Source organism: Portunus trituberculatus, chromosome 48 (assembly GCF_017591435.1).
Source record: "Portunus trituberculatus isolate SZX2019 chromosome 48, ASM1759143v1, whole genome shotgun sequence".
In the NCBI taxonomy this organism is placed as follows: domain Eukaryota; kingdom Metazoa; phylum Arthropoda; class Malacostraca; order Decapoda; family Portunidae; genus Portunus; species Portunus trituberculatus.
In genome coordinates this window covers 5,942,013-5,963,424 of record NC_059302.1, presented here as the reverse complement: position 1 = coordinate 5,963,424, position 21,412 = coordinate 5,942,013, and the positions used below count along the sequence as shown (strand labels likewise).

Sequence of the window (21,412 nt, the reverse complement as noted above, 5' to 3'; positions counted from 1 at the left end):
CCAAATCAATAGACTTTAAACTTGTAATATGCAATATTTAAGGTATTGAAAGCACTATTACTAAATAATCACAAAAAATATTTTGACCAATTCTCCCAAAATTATCCGCACAGGTTAATCGGGTCAATACAGAATGTCAATATTATCATAATAATCAATGCTCGATGCATCTGTATGCACCTGGTATTTACTATAACTATTTTAGTTCATGTAACTAAGGAACATGTAGCAGCGGTGACTTCTGATGGGTTAGTTATGAAAACTTCCCATTCTCTCTCTCTCTCTCTCTCTCTCTCTCTCTCTCTCTCTCTCTCTCTCTCTCTCTCTCTCTCTCTCTCTCTCTTCCTACAATGGGACTCGCACGGGCCAGCCTCGCTCTGGCCGTCTCGCTTACCGACTTTGCAATATATTTTTTGCCACAGAAAGAGTCGTTCCAAGAGGTAAGCGCTGAGAGAAGAGAGAGAAGGGAGAGGGGAGAGGGGAGACGGGAGAGGGGAGAGAGGAGGAGGGAAGAGAGGAGAGGGGAGGAGGGAAGAGAGGAGAGGGGAGGAGGGAAGAGAAGAGAGGGGAGGAGGGAGGCAGAGTGAGAGGGAAAGAAGGCAAAAGGATAGAAGAGAAAATCACTCCCCGAAAAAAACAAAAGAAAACGTCAGCCAACAACAGTTTCTCCGTAGCCTCTCCCCTTCCCCCCCATCAACCTCTCCCTCACTCTCTGCCCCCACCACAGAGAAAAAAAAACAGAATGGAGAAAAAAAAAAAAATACCAGACGAACGGAAGACAGAAAATGGACCGAAGTTGTTCTCAGGAAGACCGTCGGAAAATATGTTTAGTGTAAAATGTATCCCGATACAATTTGAGCCTCTCTCACCTCCCATTTTTTATCTGTTTATTTATCTTATCTTTTTAACGTGCCATTTAAACGCAAAAATACCGACTTCGTGTAAAGTGTAAACAAACGCACATGGAACCAAGAGATACATCACACCATAAGAGCAAACGAACATAACAAAATAAGGGAATCAAAAAGCCACAATCCTGCACCCAACTATGTCCATCTATCGTCTTCCTCTATAAGCACATCAGGGCAGAGCAGAAGAGGATGTCTGCAGGTCATATGACAGAGAGGAATGGGTGAGTGTGTGGTGGTGGTGGTGTTAATTCTAGCACAAATGTAATTATATAAAATGGCAAAAGTTAATGGAGGTATTAGGAAATTAACACACTAGGAATATAATTTTGTACACTGATTCAGAACATAATCAGTCAGTCGATCTCTCTCTCTCTCTCTCTCTCTCTCTCTCTCTCTCTCTCTCTGTGTGTGTGTGTGTGTGTGTGTTCAATCTAGCACAAATGTAATAATGTAAAATAGCAAAAGATAATGGAGATAATACGAAATTAACACATTGGGAATAATTTTGTACACTGATTCATAACATATAGTCTCTCTCTCTCTCTCTCTCTCTCTCTCTCTCTCTCTCTCTCTCTCTCTCTCTCTCTCCAAAATGCTAATCACTAAACGTATGCATCTGAGCCAGGGTGGTTTGTGGGAAACCAAACCTTCACGATAATAAATACAGTGAGTGCAGCAGCAAATGGCATCCTTATTTCCTTCCGTTTTGGCAGAGACCAAGCTGTTATCAAGGATGTAAAATAAAAGAAAAAATATAAAACTATAAACATAAGTTTGAGAAATACACATACACATATGCACTTAAGCTGTATATATTTATAAAATGCATGAGTACAATGTATGTGCAATGTATGTCTATTTCTTATTTTTACTTTAATTTTACAAAGTCTTTTTACCTTGCATTATTGATGATAGCATGGTCTCTGATGAAATATAGTAAGGAAAGGAAGATGTTCACTGCTGTACTCACTGTGTTACTCATCTCATGTAATGCAATGTTCCTCACATAAATATCTTCACTGGCAAGATGCATGAAATGAAAGGCAGATGAAGATGATACTTACTCAGACAGTTCATGAGGTTCAAGGGCCATGACTGGAAACAGCAGATGGCCGTGGGAGCAAAGAAGTGAGGCATTCTCAAGCTGCTTGGGAGGACTTACTACCAAGTCTCCACGTTCACAGGACCTGCAATGTAAAGACATACACATCTGTATAAGAAAAACATATTCACAAAGTGAGGCAATCACATCTTTTTTTTTCTATACAAGGAAATCTGCCAAGGGCAAAAAAATATTAAAAAAAAAAAAAAAAGGCCCACTGAAACTGCAGGTTCCCTAAAAGATTTGAAAGAATAAGCCAAAACCCAGGGACAAATGTCTTGAAACCTCCCTCTTAAAAGAAGTCAAGTCATAGGAAGATGGAAATACAGAAGCAGGTAGGGAGTCCCAGAGTTTACCAGTGAAAGATATGAATGATTGAAAATACAGGTTAACTCTTGTATTAGAGGATTGGACAGAATAGGGATGAGAGGAAGAAGAAAGCCTTGTGCAGCGAGGCCACAAGAGGAGGGGAGGCATGCAATTAGCAAGATCAATAGAGAGTTAGCATGAAAATAGCAATAAAAGATAGAGAGATGCAATATTTTGGCAGTGAGAAAGAGGCTGAAGACAGTCAGTCAGAGGAGGGGAGTTGATGAGATGAAAAGATTTGATTCTACCCTATCTAATAAAGCTGTATGAGTGGAACCCCTCCAAACATGAAAAGAGTACTCCATACAAGGATGGACAAGACCCTTGTACAGAGTTAGCAGCTGGAGGGGCAAGAAAAACTGGCAGAGACACCACAGAACACCTAACTTCATAGAAGCTATTTTAGCAAGAGATGAGATGTGAAGTTTCCAGTTAAGATTATAAGTAAAGGGCAGACCGAGGATATTCAGTGTGGAAGAGGGACACAGTTGAGTGTCATTGAAGAAGAGGAGATAGTTGTCTGGAAGATTGTGTTGAGGTGACAGATAGAAGAATTGAGTTTTTGAAGCATTGAAAACTACTAAGTTTTCTCTGCCCCCATCAGAAATCTTAGAAACATCAGAAGTCAGGCATTCTGCGGCATCCCTGTGTTATCTGTTGACTTCCTGAAGGGTTGGTCATCTCTGTAAGGCCATGGAAAGATATAGGGTGGTATCAACAGCATAGGGGTGGATAGGGCAAGAACTTTGGTTACGAATGTCATTAATGACTAAAAGAGAGTGGGTGATAGGACAGAACCCTGTGGAACACAACTGTTACTATATTTAGGAAAAGAACAGTGGCCATCTACCAAGGCTGCAATAGAACAGTCGGAAAGGAAACTTGAGATAAAGTTGCAGAAAGAAGGATAGAAACCATAGGAGGACAGTTTTGAAATAAGCTTTATGCCAGACTCTATCAAAAACTTTTGATATGTTTAACGTGACAGCAAAAGTTTCACTGAAATCTCTTAAAGAGGATGAACCAAGACTCAGTAAGGAACGCCAGATCACCAGTAGAGCGACCTTGACAGAAGCCATACATGTAATCATATAGAAAATTGTGAAGTGAAAGATGTTTATGAATCTTCCTATTGAGGATACATTAAAAAACTTTAGACAAGCAAGAGATTAAAGCTATAAGACAGTAGTTTGAGGGGATTAGAATGGTCATACTTTTTTAGGAACAGGCTAAATGTAGGTGAACTTTCAGCAAGAGGGAAAGGTAGAAGTCAATGCGCATAGTTGAAACAGTTTGGCCAGCCAAGGTGCAAGCACAGAAGCACAGTTTTTGAGAACAATAGGAGGGACCATATCAGGTCCCTAAGCCTTCCAAGGATTTTGGCCAGCAAGGGCATGGAAAACATCATTATGAAGAATTTTGATTGAAGACATGAAATAGTCAGATGGAGGAGGACAGAGAGGGACAAGCCCAGAATAATTCTCAGCAAAGGTTTGAGAGAAGACTTCAGCTTTAGAGACAGATGAGATGGCAGTGGTGTAATCAGAATGAAATAAAGAAGGGAAAGATGAAGAAGTAAAGTTATTGGAGATGTTTTTGGCCAGATGCCAGAAACAAGAGCTCCCCACCTGTTTCTGTATTTCCCTTTCCCATGACAAACTCTTTCAAGTGTGTTTTCAAAACAATCATCTTCTAATTATGGATAATCTTTTTTTTTTCTTTTCTTTTTAAGACCGGTACCTCAGTGGGTTCTATTCTTCCTTTTGCTGGTCTAGGCCAGTGGCCTTTATTACATTAAAAAAAAAAACATATGGTTTGAAGTGGTAGTTACTGTTATGACAAGATATAAAAAGACCTCTGATGATGATGATCACATAGTCCAAGCATCTTGGTCCTTTAAAATTCTGTGTGACAGGTTTAATTATTGGCTGTACCACCTCATGGCCAAAGAAATCAATTCAATCTTCAGATCAATATCTAAGGTGTTTCCATAATGTTACAATGGGGAGGCATGATGGTGGAATAGTCTAATAGAATGGTTTTCTCACCTGACATAACTTTTCCAAAGATGGTAAAATCCTCTTGATATAAGGTATATACTTTTCCCTGGGTCACGGACAGGATGCGGTCGTCTCTTTTCCAAGAAAAGGTTAGTTAACTGCTTTTTCTGTAGCCGACCACTTTCACAGTTTCGCACTGATTCTTCTAGCACAGCCTGTAATATAGCAAAAAGAAATCATCTGTAATATCCTGATATAATTTCAGTTTTTACATGAAATCAATATTGAACTAGATCTTCACAACAAACTTTGGAAAAGAAAAATACATATTAGTTACACACATTACTTCTACAACAACAAAACAGATTCTTAAGGTGAAAAATCTTTTTAGCTTCTTATTGGCACCAACCTGAGGACATGAAAAGACTTTATAATCATAATATCCAGCTACTTCACATTAATCCTCAGAGAACAGAAATAACCCATGAAAACCTTACAAGCAACTATATTCAACAATATTACAACATCATAAGTACAAGTACTCACTCCACACTGTAGACAGGTGTCAAAATCTTCTTGGTATATGGCAGGGTGTATAGACTCACTGCAGAGACCAATAATTTCTTTAGCCAAGTCCTGTGGGAGCTTACAGGATGCAGCGGTGGGAGAACGTAGGTTGTGCTTACACACAATGTCTTCATTGAACAACATCAACTCCCTATTGCCCTCTTTAATTTCTTTTTCTTTGCTATTGGATGCTGTTTTCTCCAAACTTTCAGTTTCTTCCATTTGACTTTCACAGGCACTTTTGCACTCTGTATCAGGTACTATACTTGTAGTATCACAGACATTCATACCCTTCTCTGTTTGGACATCATTTTTTTCACGCACATCACTACTGTCTGAAGTCCTGTTCACTTTATCATCACTACTGGCAATCTGAGCTAAAAGCTTACTACTCTCCTCACTTTTTTTACATGTATCAGTCCCATTTTCTGTCTCTCCACCATCTTCTACATCAATTCCATGTTCCTTTACATAGGCACTTAGGGCTAACCTTGGCCAGAACTCCAAGGTTTCTGTCCCAATAACCATTACTGGGCTGAAATATAATGACAATTATAAATATAATGACAATCTAATAATTCAAATAACAGAAAAGTTACAAACCTAAATTAACACAAAATCAAGTATTCTTGATCAAAATGTAAAATACAAATAAAGTAAGGAAAGCAACTTGAAAACTATTTAAATACAAATTATAATCCATTTTCAATGATTCTATAATATGATACATCATACTACTGTTATCATGACAAAAAGGGATTTCTCAATTTATTCAAAGGATACATTCCTGAAGGGATCATGTAATGTAAAAATTGCATAATGTGAATACGATTATTCATTTCACTGTGAACCAAACCAATTTTCCCCAAACAAATGAATAAAATAGATTAATCCATTACTGGAAGGGCCACATCTGAGACAGCGACCTGGCATACTACCCGTGCTCCCTGCAGCACGTATCCTATATAAAACACTTTTGTGCACCTCTCAGCTGGAATAAAGAAAGGATCGTCATTGCTATAATAACAACATCTAACTGACAAGTAAGATGGTATATGCTGATCTTCCTGATGATGTTTATCATCCATCACTAGATGCCCTGGAAGTGAAGTGCCTCTGTGCAGCAATCAGGTGTGAAGACAATATGCCAGCCCAGGCCCAAACAAACACCTCATGGAATCTCATAACTCTTGAGATTTGCCATACCAGCAAAGCATCTTGACATCATGTTATTCTAAATAATCCGTGTAATATGAAAAAATGATCAGGTTTTTTACCTTGTGTTATTCCAAAATCACATATTCTAAACATACATATATTGAGAAATCCTTGCATTACAAGACTCTATAATTATATGAACCTATAATTACACTGAATACAACACACAAAATTGAAAGGTTCCTAACTGAGCTGCAGCATTCTATGCATAATGTCTTGACTCCATTTTCAACTCTAAACTCATGCTACTGTCAATAATTTTATCACTCTTTGTAAAATCAAGTAAATTATGCAAAACTCACCAATCACACTCCCTGCGAGACTCCTTCTTTGCTTGCTTGTGGAGAGCCTTGACTCTCTCTATGAAGAGTATGTGGTTGACATACTTAATCACACACACTTTACAGAAACCAGTCTCTGAAGGTAAAGTGATTGGCAACCCCAATTTCAGCAATGCATCATCTTCATGAATCCCAAATGGATGACTCAGCAATTCTTTGACCTTTCAAAGAAAACATAATAATTAACCTCATCACACAGGTTTGTGCAAAATCAGTTATACAGTTGAATCTCAACATAACAGACCCCGCAGCAACGGATTTTAGATGAGTCCACAGACCCGAATTTTTGTCCAATAATTTAAAACTTGCGAGAGAAGTGTACCAAGACCAGAAGTTCAGTGAACGACTGCTAGTGGGCATGCATATCATGTGTCTACATTTACAAGTGTAGGATAACCTGTGGTCACCTGGGAACAAGTTGTGTTTTCACCTGTTCTTCATTGTTTTTTTATGCCTATACGTAGTACCTGTGCAGCGCAGTGATCTTATTATGGCATAGAAAAAAAAATCAAGTGGTGAAACAAAGTGCGTGTATCGAAGTACAACTGCAGATGAATTACAATTAACCAAGCTAGTGCTGTTTACAAGTGTAAGGGGAGCTGTGATCAGCAGAGAACTTGCTGTGTTTTGGCCTGTTCTTCCATGTTTTTTATGCTTAAGTAATTGCTCAGTGGAGTGAAATTCATTATGGCATAAAAAAAGAGAAGGGAAGTGGTAAAAGAACGTGTGTAAATCAAAGTATTGCTGACAAATCATAACTTATTAGGATGGTGGAATCTGGATAGCACTTCTTATGGACTACAATATTTTCCCACCTCAAGAAATGTACCCTCGCACTAACAGACAATCCATTGCATCGAGGTTCAACTGTATAAGCATCACAAATGCATTACAATGCACATTACACATATTACATTAAGACATGAGGCCCTACAACATGAAGAACTTATCCCTATATATGACTCAGATACCCTATAAGAGCAGACAACCTATGAAATATAATAGTGTTCCTGGAAAGATGGAAGCTACTATCAAGCATCTCCACATTCACAATTCATGCACACATAAAAATAACCACACACATCGAAAACCACGCACAAACACACACACTAGAAAAACTAAACTCCTACTCTGGAGCAAAGAAGAGGGGAGACTTAATAGTGATAAACAGTCTAATAGAAGGGCTAAAAAAGCTAGACAGCAGCAAAATTGTGATGTGGCATACAAGAGACACAGGAGGACATGGAAAGAAGCTGAAAAAATAAATCCATATACAAGTTAAGGAAAAGAACAGTTTTCAATAATGAGTAGTTAATACATGAAAATGTGTAAACAAGGATGTGATACAAGCAAAAATTATTCATAATTCCAAAGCCAAATTAGAACACAATAGATACAGGGACAGGAGAGTACGAGCATAGCTCCACTCCCACATGACACACTAGGAAATCACACAAACATGCTGATATTAACCCATGAACTCTTCTGTGGGAGAAAAAATAGGTCACCATTGACAAACTTTGCATGTAAGTCTGTTGCACAAGCAAAGCTGAATCTCTGTTTCTAATAGGGTCTGATGGTAAAACTAATTTATACAATTATACTGGCTGTCCTACATTAAAACAATGTAAATTACTACTTACAGCATTGGTTCTAATACATTTCATTAGATTATATTTAAGTGGGCTGAAGAGTTTGTGTTCACAGAGAGCTTGAGCAAGAACTGAAGGTTGAGGCGTATACTTCAGGCTATCATCATTGTACCAGGCACTTAAGAGAGGCTCAGAGATTAACGTGTAGCTTTCTGATGTGTCTGCAACAGCACACTGAGACAGCAAAGCTTCCTTCTCCTTCCTCATTTCTGCTTGGTGCTGATGATTGACATTCTGTTGAAGAAACATAATATTCACTCATAATATGTCATTACAAACTTAAATAGTTAACCCCATCCTGGCAGAGGATCTATGTACAGTATAGATGTTTCAAAACTGAGACTTTTTGTCGGATTGTCTATATATAGATGTTTGTTCCAATTTTATTGCACTAAGTTGTAGCATGGTGTATGTATGTATGTATGTGTATATATATATATATATATATATATATATATATATATATATATATATATATATATATATATATATATATATATATATATATATAATTAATAGGTACAAAATTATTACTTGAAAAATACAAAGAAAAGTGGGAATTAATTACGTACATCCAGGTCACAAGTCATAGATGTGAGCACCTCCATTCATATAAATATAATTAAATAAATTATCACCAATCAAACATAAATAACATCTATATATAGATTCAATTGTTTGTTCAGTTTTGCTGCAGAGTCTATATGTACAGTCTGCGCAAAGTCATTGTGTCTAGGGAGCAGCGCGGTGACTTTACAAGTTGGCTGTATTTCTTTGGTGAGAGAGATATTGAATGTCTAACAGCAAAGTACACCCCTATCCACCCTAACGCTGCCAAGAGACGCTGTTTAGGCCACTCTCAGTTGTCATGGGGAGTAGATGTTTGGTACTGCCTTGTTTGCCTTTTCCTGCTTTCCACACTAATATTGCACTTTTTTCTTATGCATCACAACTTAATAGATATGGACGGAAAGCACACTGATGAGAAAACTATTCAAGCTATCATCTCCATAAAGCTGGTAGTATTAGCAACAAAGAAATCTACATTCAAAAAAGCCTGAAACTCTGTACTGAGCAAGAGCTCATAAAAAAAATTCAAAGCTGGTGGGGGCAAAAATTTACCATTCCCACAAAAGCCATTTGGTAGGTCACGTAAAGTACCTAAGAGGACAAGGACACTTCTCAGGAGACAGCTGTTGGCCAATCCCACCCTTACAAGATGCCAAATTAAGGAAGGGAATCCTGACTTATTAGCTGGTGTCTCTCTCCATACTGTCCATGATACTTTGCGGCATGATCTTGGGTACCACAGTTACCGGGCAAAGAAAAAGCCACTTATAAATGACTCAGAGAAAAGAAAAGGATCCAGTTTGCAAAGAAATATCAAGATTGGACCTTAGAGAAGTGATGTACAATACTGTGTTCTGATGAGAACACTTTCTGTGTGAGTGGTACAACATCTAACAGAGTGTACAGATGCCCAGGCTCTGATCCTGATGATCCCCGCTACACTCAAAAATCCACCAAACACCCTCAGAGTTTAATGGTTTGGGGATGTTTTACTTTCAATGGTCTTGGTGATCTTGTTTTGTACCCTAAAAATACTACTATCACTAAAGAAGTGTATTTGGAACTCTTAATGGATAATCTTGAGCCATCATTTGAGAAAACCAAAGGTGAAATTTTCCAACAGGATGGGGCACCAGCTTATACTGCTAAAATTATCAAAAAATGGCTATGTAATTGTGAAATCAACATCATAAAAGATTGGCCTGGTAATTCACCATATATTTTTCCAACAGAGAGTTTATGAGCTGTAATTAAGGCCAAATTATGAGGCCGTGACATCTCCACATTCTCCAAGCTGAAAAAAAAAGAGTTTCACAATTGTTGTGCAGACTTCAAGCCTGAAATACAGGCAACCCCCGCTTAATGAACAAGTTACATTCATAAAAAAAAAACGTTCGTTGAGCAAATTTTCGTTAAGCGAACCAATTATAACACGTTTGACCCCTGACTTGAACTTCCATTGAGAGTAAATAAAGCAAGAGTGCATCATAGTACAGTAAAAGGTTTAATGAAAGTAAAAATTATGAAGTTAAACATCTAAGGTGAAAGTAAAAATTATGAAGTTAAACATTTAAGCAGTTTAATTTAAGACAAAGTCATTATAATGTACAGTAATGTATGTATGTAAGTAACTTTATAATGTTGATGATCTTGAATTTATGAAGGGAGGGAGAGTGGAGCAGGAAAGACACTAGCTGGCAACCTGTGGAATGTAAACAAAGGGCGCATCATTGTACTGTATACAAAACTTATGTACCACATTTCCACAAGGCTTTCCAGTCATGAGTTCAAGTGGTTCTTTTAGCTTGCAAGGAAGATACGGTCTCACCAGCCTTCTTAATAGAGTCTGCTGACTTGAAAATAGTAGACAGTAGATGGAGTCAAGATGGTGGCGAGCAATGGTTTAAGTTTTCTCGCCTCTTTCGTGGCTGTGAATAATATCCAGGTTCACTTCAAAAGTAAGACTTCCTGGTCTTCTTAGCAACGCTAGGGCTGGTTGCGTGGCGTTTTGGTGGCATGTTGAGCGTGAGATGACGAGCTGGTGCTGGACCCTGTTTTTGTTTTTAACTAAGAGCGGGGAAGGGTAGGGGAGTAAATGGTGCGCATTTTGTCCACGAGAGGCGCTGGTGTATTCAAAAGCCTGTCGGCTTGCGTGATACAGCAGGGCTTTCAAACTTGGAAAAAATTACCTGGATATAATTTCGTTAAAGCGAGTTTGGTGTTCATTATATGAAGAAACATTCGTTGTAGCGAAATTTCGTTGTGTGAACATTCATTAAGCAGGGGTTTGCCTATACTTCAAAATTTAACTGATAGTGTGCCAAAACGTCTCAACGAGGTGCTCAAGAAAAACGGAAATGAAATAAAGTACAACGTATTGGGTAGAGCTAGAATTACTATGTTATTTTGGGATCTGACAAAAAATGTGTAACGAAAAACTATTAGAGCAGTAACTTTTCACGCAGACTGTAGATGTCAATCTGGAATGCCCACTTGTGGGGAAAATATATACAGACATATGGATGAAAGTCAAAAGAGTATACAATTAGACAGTTTTTTTTATCTGGTAGTAGATCTGCCCTGTCACAGGGAAGGGGATGATGAATGAGGTTAAATATAGAAAAATTATTCACACAGCAATAATAAATAAATGCCAGATCTATCAAATTTCAAATCCACATGTAACATTAGACTAGAGAATATTACTGCATAAGAAGGCTACATAAAACAAGATAGTGAAAAACTCATACTATATAGCCATACACATTCTTATAATTATCCAATCACATCCTTTACATGCACACATATGTAATATACTGTTAGTTTAGAGAATATATAATAGCACAAGTTTTGCTTCCTTTATGTTTGTTATCTTATAATTGGAACAGAGTGAATCACAGAAAAACAAATGATAAGGAAAAACCTACCACACTTTCATTTTGTTTCACCAAGACATATTCAACCACAGACTCTGATGGAGGCACAGCCATTGATTCTGCTGCCTGGGACTGAGTGTTTACATATATCCACACAAAGGCTCCTCGTGAAACTCGAAGTCCTGGCCGATGCTTGTACTTTTGTGCTACATTTGCTGGAATATTAAGATAAATGAGCAATCTCTATAAAAGTAAGTTCTGCAATGCTGACACCTGCATTTTTGGCTCATGAAAGGATATATAAGTAGTCTGGCAATTATCCTAAGCCAGCTAGTCTTCAAAAAGAATAAAAATGTCAGCAAATAAGTTAATAGTGGCAATATGTTGCCACTGGATGGGAATCCATGATCTTAAAAATTCATTAATTCAACTGTCGCCTAAAATGTGAATACAGTAAGTCCTTGTTATACGGTACATATGCGTTCCTGAAAACCTTACTGCATATCGAATTTACCGTATACAGAACCCATTATAACATGTAATAATAGGGAATGCGTTCTAGCACGTCAAAAGTCACCCTACAGAAATGAAAATACGTGAAGATAATCATAAAAAAAAAAGTAAAGTACTGCGTAAAAGAAGTAAACAGAAAATGTTTTTATTTACCTTTCAATCGCCATGTATTCTATCAGATGATGTCCTTCCTGAGGCTAAGGGACAGTAGGGATTTCAGCCCTTACTCATCTTCCGCCGAGTGGCCAGACAAGGACAAGACGTCGTTGTCTGCACTGTTGGAAGCAGATGTAGAAGGGCCAGCTGTAGCAGGATTGGCACGTTTCAATGGTTTGAAGAAAGAGGATATTGAGGAAGGGCCAGCTGTAGCAGGGTTGGCATGTGTGACAAGGACGGCATGTCTGACTGGCTTGAAGAACGAGTAGATGGAGGACTGTTTAGTTTTCTTGTTTTTTCATCATAGATTTCTTGATAAATCTTGACACTTTTCTCTTCATCATGAGCCATTTTGCTACTCCTGGCAGGATTTGGGTCACGTTCCTTCAGAGTTTCCAGAGCTTTTTCGATATCACCGAGACATTCTCTAAGAATTTTGTTGTCCAGGCCACGCACAGGTTCTTCTTCGTCTCCCTCTTCTGCCTCCTGTGATGCCTTGTCTAGCTCTATAAGTTCATCATTTGAAAGAGATTCAGCATGGCTTTCCAAAAGATCTTGAACATCATCATCATTAACTTCATCAAAGCAAGCCCTATGGCACAGATTTACTATGTCATTTCTGATCAATCCGATATCGTCTTCAGCAAAGCCTGGGAAGTCATGAGCACATTCTGGCCATACTTTATTCCATGCCAAGTTCATGGTAGACGTCTTCACTTTGTCCCAAGATGACTTGACGTTATCTAAGGCGTCCTTAATGTTATACAACTTCCACCATTCACTGATAGTGGGTTTGCCAGGCCCATCTGTGCCCTTTATCAGTTGCTGCATGGTTCGTCGCTTGTAGTAGGTTTTTAGTGTTTGCCATGATTATTATGAATATATTTGTGCTTACAATAGACCCTTTAATATTCCATTTATTCATCTAATTAGTAATGCATATAAGTAATATGTAATGCAGTTAAAAAAAAAAGGGGTGGACGGGAAGAGACAATAGGCTCCAAGGGTGGTCAAGTTAAAGTCAGTACTGTGAGTGGGGGAGAGGTGTGGCGTGGATGACATCATCACCCCTGGTCCCCAGAGCTGGGCCCTCTCAGATGACATGAGCAGATACCGTATCTGAATTTTTCTTACCATATATCGAATCAAGGGTGGTGATTTCCAAATACCGTAACTGTGAATTGACCGTACAAAGAACTACCATATAATGAGGACTTACTGTAGTTTGAAACTAACAGGGCAAGAAGCTCTCTAGCCTGAGATTCCAGCATCCAGAGGCACAAGGTATCTTGCCAGCAAGCACAAAACAAAGGATAATTCTGACAGATTTTGTACTCATTACAGTTTATGACAAACTAACACCAGAACAAACAATACTGCATCAAATATACAAGAACCTTACCAACACTGAAATAGTTGCGATGGCTTTCTGACGGATTGCCAGTTGAAGATCGATTTGATAACTGGGAAACCTGCTCATCATTAAAGTTGTACCACTTGTCACCAGTTTTCACATGAGCTGTAACAATAATTATTATATGATATATAGTTACTGATGCTGATATTAAAGATATGCAGCAGAAATACATTGTGTACATTTGATTAAAATCAACAGCAAAATCACACAACAGAGACATCCAGAGGAGCAAGCCTATCATATCTCTTTCTCTCTCCCTAACTAAATTAATACTAAATTCATAATTTCTAATATCAAAGTTATTAAAATAATCGCTACATTAATTTGTAAATCAATGAAAATTTCAAATAGCTACACAATAACAATATCAATTACTTTCTTGTTGGCAATATGAAATAAAAATTCTTTCTCTCCCTCTCTCTTAATGCAGGTTCACAAGTGTCAATCTGCAACTGAAAAAATAAGTTGGTACAGTTTCCAACTGAATATTGGTGCCTAGGAACTGGAAAAACCAGTCATACAAAACCAGCATGTTGGTCTTGTTCAGTCAATTTGCAACTTTGTTTACATTGTGACATCACAGAAACAGCTTTGAAAATGTGATGTCTATGTAGAGAAAATTTTGGAGTTAGTGAGGGAAAAAGTGCACATCTAGGATCCTAAAAGTATATTCTACAGCAAAAAAAGCTTATGCAAATAGGCGTTCAATGAGATAGCTACCACTCCTTTATGACTGCTTCCTTCTATGTAGGCTGCTGTTGGAGGTGAGGACCGAATACTTGTGATGATTTTATTTGATTGCAATCATCATCATCACCAGAGGAAGATATCTTGTTGGGTAGCTGTTTGTTTACATTCATTTTCTGCCAACCAGTTGATATGTCCCTGTTGCTATGTGTGAACGTGTTCCGACTAGAAGGGCTCAGTCGATACTTTAAGCAATTTGTAATTTCAGTCACATATTGATACGTGTAAACCTGCCATTATGTCCAGATTCTACAACAAATTTGGATGTCCCTTTTCTGAACACATTGTTTTGACAGTCTGAAGATAGAATCCTGTTACTCATATAAAATAGCAAAGAACAAAAGAATGATACTAATACTATGCTTAATCTTCATCTACAAGTATTCCGTAATATGTAAAAAAAATTACAAAATAAATAAAACAAAAAAAATTACAAATGCAATTTTCATACCTGAAAAGTGTTTGACCCAATGACCATGGTGAAAAATGACAGCAGAAAGGGAATAAGTGGCTGCTACATGGTTCTGTGTGTGAGAGGTGAGGTCAAGTGTCTCAGGGTACACCACATGGAGGCGTCGCTTCAGCTCACGGTCCCTATGTAAACAGTAATCAGTTCATTGGAAATTGTACAATAAAATTTGAGAACACTTTATTTCATGTAATTCTCTACTAGAACATATGTACAACAACTGTTTCAAATTCAATATGAGATAAATAAGAGTATTATCACAAGCAGCTCCATAATGCTTACTCCTTTAATCAAAGGATTAACAATTATACTCACATTAGGCTGTTATTTCTGATGACTAGAATGGCTGGCAACATCTGTATCTTGGGTGTCACTATTCGGTCTGCCTTCACCCTGGCTCCACAACCTCCAATTCCCCAATCCTCAGAACCACACACCAGGGACACCCCAGTTTGTGTTTCAGTCTGCAGGTCTACCAGACACTGATCAAGGGGACACTCATCACCACTCACATAGGCTGCCATGGTGTATGATGTGGCTGGTGCTAACTGGTTTTCATGTTCTCTCTCACAAGCAGGACATTTCCATCTTAAAGAAAAACAATCATGAATGAAAATGAGAAATAAAAAAAACTAATAAGGCAATGCAAAACAGCAATAAGTACAAATATGTAAACTTGTGCCACATAATTATTACACTATTATACTGCAGAATGCAGGAACTTGCACTCCAGACATATTCAAAGCTATACCAACAAACTCATGCTATCAAAAGGATTAAAGAAATCTAAAATTTCTAGAAATGGACAATCAAGGAGATAGCAGCATATAAAAGGTACAGCAAAAACAGTCCACCTTGGTTAATATGTTATGCCATTCACCTTGCTATCCTTGTGAGTGATGTGCTGAAGAGGGGACGCAGCTGTGGCCCCACTCTCGGATCAGCCACAAGTGTGTCAATAGTATTTTCCAGAAACTCAGATACACACTTTAGAACTTCATGATCAACATCCTTACACATGATTTCTTGAGTAGCATACATGCCCATCTTTTCAAAAACACTTCCAGGACTGCATGCTACAGCTCTGTGGAAATCATATTACAAATGTAAGAGATATAACTTGCATAGAACACAAAAAATATTCAAAAGCATATTTTACTAAACTAAATGAATTTATCTATTCCTCTTATTGTAGCAAATATATAAGTTCTAAAGTTTTCCATAATTAAAGTTTCATTAAAATATGATGTAATACAATTCCACACAAAAACATATTAGTAAAAGGTAAACTATACATACCTATTGCCATGAGTTTCCATCTCCACAAACATTGCTTGCAAAAGATACAACATGCAGGTCAAGCTCTCCTCTCCAGTAAATCCTCCCACTGAATTAATTACATTTCTGAAAAGACACATAATCAAAATATCTCTATTAGAGCAAAATACTAATTATGAAACCTTGGGGCCTCCAGCACTGGCATCTTGCAGCTCCATCACTTTATCTTTTCTTTTTTTATTATTGTTATATCCTAACTCTTGGCAGAGGGAGTCAAATCATTAAGTTATTGCCACACACACACACAAAAAAAACAAGTCTTTACCATAAATAAAACTGATATTAACTATGAATTTTGCAAAGTCAACATCAACTTAATCTTAGAAAATTTAATAAGAACTAAATCAAGACATATTAATTTCTTTATCTGATTCCTTAAACCAAAGCAATGGATAAAAAAAGTCACAGCTAGTGGTACATCATATGCCCTGCACCATTAGTTTGACTCTTCCTTACAATTCTGAACATCGCTGTCACTACACTACCTGAACTTTGGCAAATGGAAAAGAGCTTGGAGAGCTGAATTGATCCAACACGTATTTGCTGTGTTTTGAAGACCAACAGGCGTTGAAGGGTCTCTCGGTTGATCAGTGGGACGGACTTTCTCTTTCCCAGTCCCAGCTTTAAGATCAGCAAGGCACCAAGGATTGCTAGAACATTTCTTTCTGGAATATGAGATAGTTGCATAGTGCCAAAGTATGGGAGAGAAAGATTAGTGTACAATGTACATATATAAATACAGCCTTTTCAAAACAGGGAATATATAAGCAAATGTATATGAAACAGCAAACTTTAATGTTGTATCAGTGTGCTACAAACCAACTATTTTCTAATTATGACACTATATACATATATTTTACACTTTTTATTCATATGCTACATACTGGCATGGGAGTTGTTTAGGCCATTTATCCATTCCATATGTCTTCAATATTTGTTCTTTAGTAAGCAGTTCTTCCGTGATGGCTTGAGGAAGTGTAGTATGGTTTTGTGTGGCGAAATTCTTCTGTGCTGTTTTGTCTGTGACAACCTCTGATGGGAGAGCATCTTTCTCTGGCTTGATTATACCTGCTTCTCCAACTACTTGTGCTACTACACCTTCTGCTCTTGTTTCTTTTGCTGCTGTTGCTGTTGCTGTTTCTTTTGCTGCTGCTGCTGTCGTTTCTTCTGCTGCTGCTGTTGCTTCTGTTACTGTTTCTTTTGCTGCTGTTTCTTTTGCTACTACTGCTTCTGCTGCTGTTGCTTCTGTTGTCGTTGCTGCTTCTGCTAGGGCTGCTTCTGTTGCTGATGCTGCTGCAGGCTCATCTACTTCACATGAATCAGGTTCACCAACAGCAACATTCTGAACTAAGCTTTTGCCTTGTGATAAGCTAAGGACCCACTTCCACTTGTCACTTCTATACCCTGCTTTTACATAAGATAAGTCGTTGCTAATCCTGAAAAATAGAAAAAATATAAAAAAATGTTAACATGACTCATGAACAAACCTAAATAAAATCTTATAGCTAATCTAAAAGGGATTCTTCCACTCAGTAACCAATGTATAACATTACTGATCAAATAACAGTGGGTTTGTGACCATGAGCCACATACTTGACTATTGTGAACTAAGTATAACATTTGATCTAGGTTTTGATTAAAAAAAACATAAAATCTTCAAGATTTCATGAGTACTAAATCAATTTAATCACTCTACTATGCCTTTTTTCAAACATTTTTGTTGCCCTTGGTCAGTGGCCCTCTTACATAACAAAAATAGTAAATAGACAGAGTGTACTGGAAGAGATTCATTGAGTCTGCCCACTTTAAATATAAAAGAGATTTTAGCGGAAGGCAGCTATTAAATTACCTTTACTACCAAAAACATTACTTTCTCTCAAAAAAAAAAAAATCAAAATGTTCTGTCTTGGACTTCTTTACTCAGAAGGTCACCTCACATCTAAGATAAATCTTTTTTAAATATTACAGTATTGTTCAATTCCATGAAACATATCTACCTCTTTTAATAGTCAATGCATTTGAAGTAGCATACCAAGGGTTGCTACTGCCTTCTCAAAAAAAATATGGAATACAGTAAAGTTGGAACAATAATGACAAGTGGCTAAAGCCCATCTATCAGCAGGGATTGAAGATGAGTTACTCTGTATTTTGTATCAGGAGTTATCTCAGGTTATCTGGACTAAAAGTGAGGATGTATCTAAGAACAGATCTATCAGTTGAGTTGTCTGTTAACACATTACTGAAGCCATGAATAATCCATTTCTCATTTATGTAGATATTTCTAAAGGCACTTCTGTTAGTTCGCCTTCAAAGAAAAGTAGGCAAGAACTTGACTAAGAAGCCATTACTCAATATTATCTAGCAGAGCTGAGACCTGACACAGCAACAGCATTCTACAAACCCTACCCTGTCTAAAATGACAACTGTTGGTGGTGGGATGTGGAAGAAGGGATACAATGCATAGTAATCAGCATAGGTGCACGTTATTGCAATGAATTATCGCAATACAGTAAAACTCAGATTCAAATAAGCCAAATATCGGAGAAGTCAAACACTTTGTTTTTTCTTCCTTTTTACGTTCTTTCCTTAATGCAAAGATAGGCATTTTTCATCCTTTGATTGAGTAATTTTAAGCCACTAAGCTTATATACTGGCTAAAATACCAATGATGACATTTACATTGCCTGTGTCATTTGAGTTGTTTGAGCCATTACAGACACGAAATAGGCATGTGTGCCATGCCACTGCCAGTGCTAAGATCAGTGATTACACAGCTGACTTTGCAACCATGAGGCAGTGTCTACCTTAGCTTTTCCTCATATAAGAGGTATGTTTTCAATGTATGCGAGTGTGAACACTATCTACATATTTAGCTAACAGGCGTGTGTGTGTGTGTGTAATTCGTTGTTTGATCTGCTGCAGTCTCTGATGAGACAGCCAGACGTTACCTTACGGAATGAGCTCAGAGCTCACTGTTTCCAATCTTCGGATAGGCCTGAGACCAGGCACACACCACACACCGGGACAACAAGGTCACAACTCCTCAATTTACATCCCGTACCTACTCACTGCTAGGTGAACAGGGCTACGTGAAAGGAGACACACCCAAATATCTCCACCCGGCCGGGGAATCGAACCCTGGTCATCTGGCTTGTGAAGCCAGCACTCTAACCACTGAGCTACCGGGCCGTGTGTGTGTGTGTGTGTGTGTGTGTGTGTGTGTGTGTGTGTGTGTGTGTGTGTGTGTGTGTGTGTGTGTGTGTGTGTGTGTGTGTGTATCTGAGCCGCATGTTTGTGTGTAAAATAAAATTAAAGATTTGGTTTTATTTATTTTCTTTATTTGAAATATCAATATCATTATCACTAGTATCAGAATTTTGGATTTATGAATTAATCAGTTATCAGGTGATAAATTAAACTCCAATCATCAATTTTTGGTTATCATTATCAACTTATTGGTTACTGTGGTATTTTTTGTCATCATACTCACTCAGCTCCTTTTACTTGTTTTTTTTTTATTTTAATGTTGTGGCCTATAATGCCTGTGGGTTTAGTTGAGAATGGGAAGTGCTGTTTAGCTTCCACCCATTAGTGATGCAGGCAATTTTATTTATAGTGGTAGCCATATTAGGGCCCATATCACCACCCAAGTGCATCTTTGGTGTAACCGCCTAAAACTTGGCTATCATGGTGACATGTACGTAACTTTAAACCACTCGACAAATGGCAAAGTATCAAGGTGATACGTGGTGGGATTCGAACCTACACATGGATGTCTGCCCGATCCCACGCTCACCACCTTATCCACTAGGCCACCGCGTCACTGTTGATCACATATAGCACAGCGATCCCTGACAAACAAATATTTTTGTTAACTATTTATGTATTTCACTCAGTATTTAGTCAAAATTTTGCATTAATGATCTAATTTGCTTAATTATTTATACAGTCAAATGCAGAACAAATGGTATTCTATGTTGGTTCAGAATGAAACACAACATTTCATGGAACAATGCCATAGTTTAAGAGACAGGTGGTTACTCTAGGCACACCAAAGGGCTACATTGTCTCAGTGGTATTGTGTCAAAGCCACGTCATTAAAGTTACTCAATAGACAGTGGCAGAAAAGACTGGCAGTAATAATCGGGAAAGATAATGATGCACCAAAGTTAGTACAACCAATGACTGGGAGGACAAATCCCCAAAGATTATGTTTAGGTAGTATTTCCTCTCCACATCCTAACCTCCCATCTTCCTACTGTCAACAAGTTTACTGTCCACCAAGAGAGATGAAAGGAAATGGAAGTACTGTATGAGACTGATTCACAAACTATGGTATAGTTTTGAAATCATAAGGTTAGGACTTCCATTAAACCTATTCAAACTTTCTTGCCAGGCTACTACACTGAACTCCCTAGCCTAACTGACACTTTACTTCATTGCAGAGAAAACTTTCTCTCAAGCTAATCTTTCCTGTAGATGACTGACAAGCTACAGTGGAGAATTTCATGATCATAACAAGCAACAGGTTCATCACTAACTATCTGCTACAGCTAAGAATTACATCAACGATAAATAAGGGGTCAAACACCACAAAATTCATTCAGATATATTTTACATGGCAACTCTGACCGAGCCCGCCTAATACTACCACCAACAAAATACCTACACCCGCCACATAACCCAGACCCCAGGATTGTTTGGCCTGCTGATAAAGAGCTGCCGAAAAACTGAAAGACATATACCACAATCCCTTGTGCCTTAGAATACTTCACCTTTCTTTCATCTTCTATACAGAAACGCCGTCAGCTTCCAGTGTCAGGCTCTCATGCTTATGTACACTGCTGCAAACGCCACTCAAGCCTCCAACAACACGTACACGATGTAATGTGGCGGTGCCTTGCCACTTGATCTTAGCGCCGAAGTCTATTGCGCTCACTTAAACTATTTTCATAACTCATAACTTAGTTATGTCTTCATGGATATGTTATTTTTTCAATTAAAGATATATAATCCTCACCAAACTATCACTGTGGTTATGAAAATATTCTTAAAATCTTACGCATCTTCTAGTAGTCTTACAGTTCTACCTAGGTAGGTAGTTAGAGTTAAGGCGGCAAGACGCAAAAACACATACGAATGAGTTTTGACTCAGACTGGAACTGA

General features: G+C 37.9%; 1 protein-coding gene across 2 annotated transcripts in view; it reads right to left on the bottom strand.

The window, feature by feature from the left end:
- LOC123498579 (ubiquitin carboxyl-terminal hydrolase 48-like) overlaps nt 1–21,179 on the bottom strand; it is a 72,116-nt gene extending 50,937 nt beyond the window's left edge. For both annotated transcript variants that reach the window (XM_045245833.1, XM_045245832.1), the window contains exons 1-14: nt 21,022–21,179; nt 17,131–17,682; nt 16,732–16,911; nt 16,208–16,312; nt 15,789–15,992; nt 15,224–15,496; nt 14,891–15,033; nt 13,678–13,794; nt 11,658–11,821; nt 8,152–8,394; nt 6,470–6,669; nt 4,929–5,484; nt 4,431–4,597; nt 1,976–2,098 (exon numbers count right to left, since the gene is read on the bottom strand). In XM_045245833.1, the coding sequence (XP_045101768.1) occupies nt 1,976–2,098; nt 4,431–4,597; nt 4,929–5,484; nt 6,470–6,669; nt 8,152–8,394; nt 11,658–11,821; nt 13,678–13,794; nt 14,891–15,033; nt 15,224–15,496; nt 15,789–15,992; nt 16,208–16,312; nt 16,732–16,911; nt 17,131–17,682; nt 21,022–21,032 (3,038 nt within the window). In that variant the 5' untranslated portion in view covers nt 21,033–21,179. The remainder of the gene's footprint in view (nt 1–1,975; nt 2,099–4,430; nt 4,598–4,928; nt 5,485–6,469; nt 6,670–8,151; nt 8,395–11,657; nt 11,822–13,677; nt 13,795–14,890; nt 15,034–15,223; nt 15,497–15,788; nt 15,993–16,207; nt 16,313–16,731; nt 16,912–17,130; nt 17,683–21,021) is intronic.
- Between the last annotated feature and the right edge of the window lie 233 nt (nt 21,180–21,412).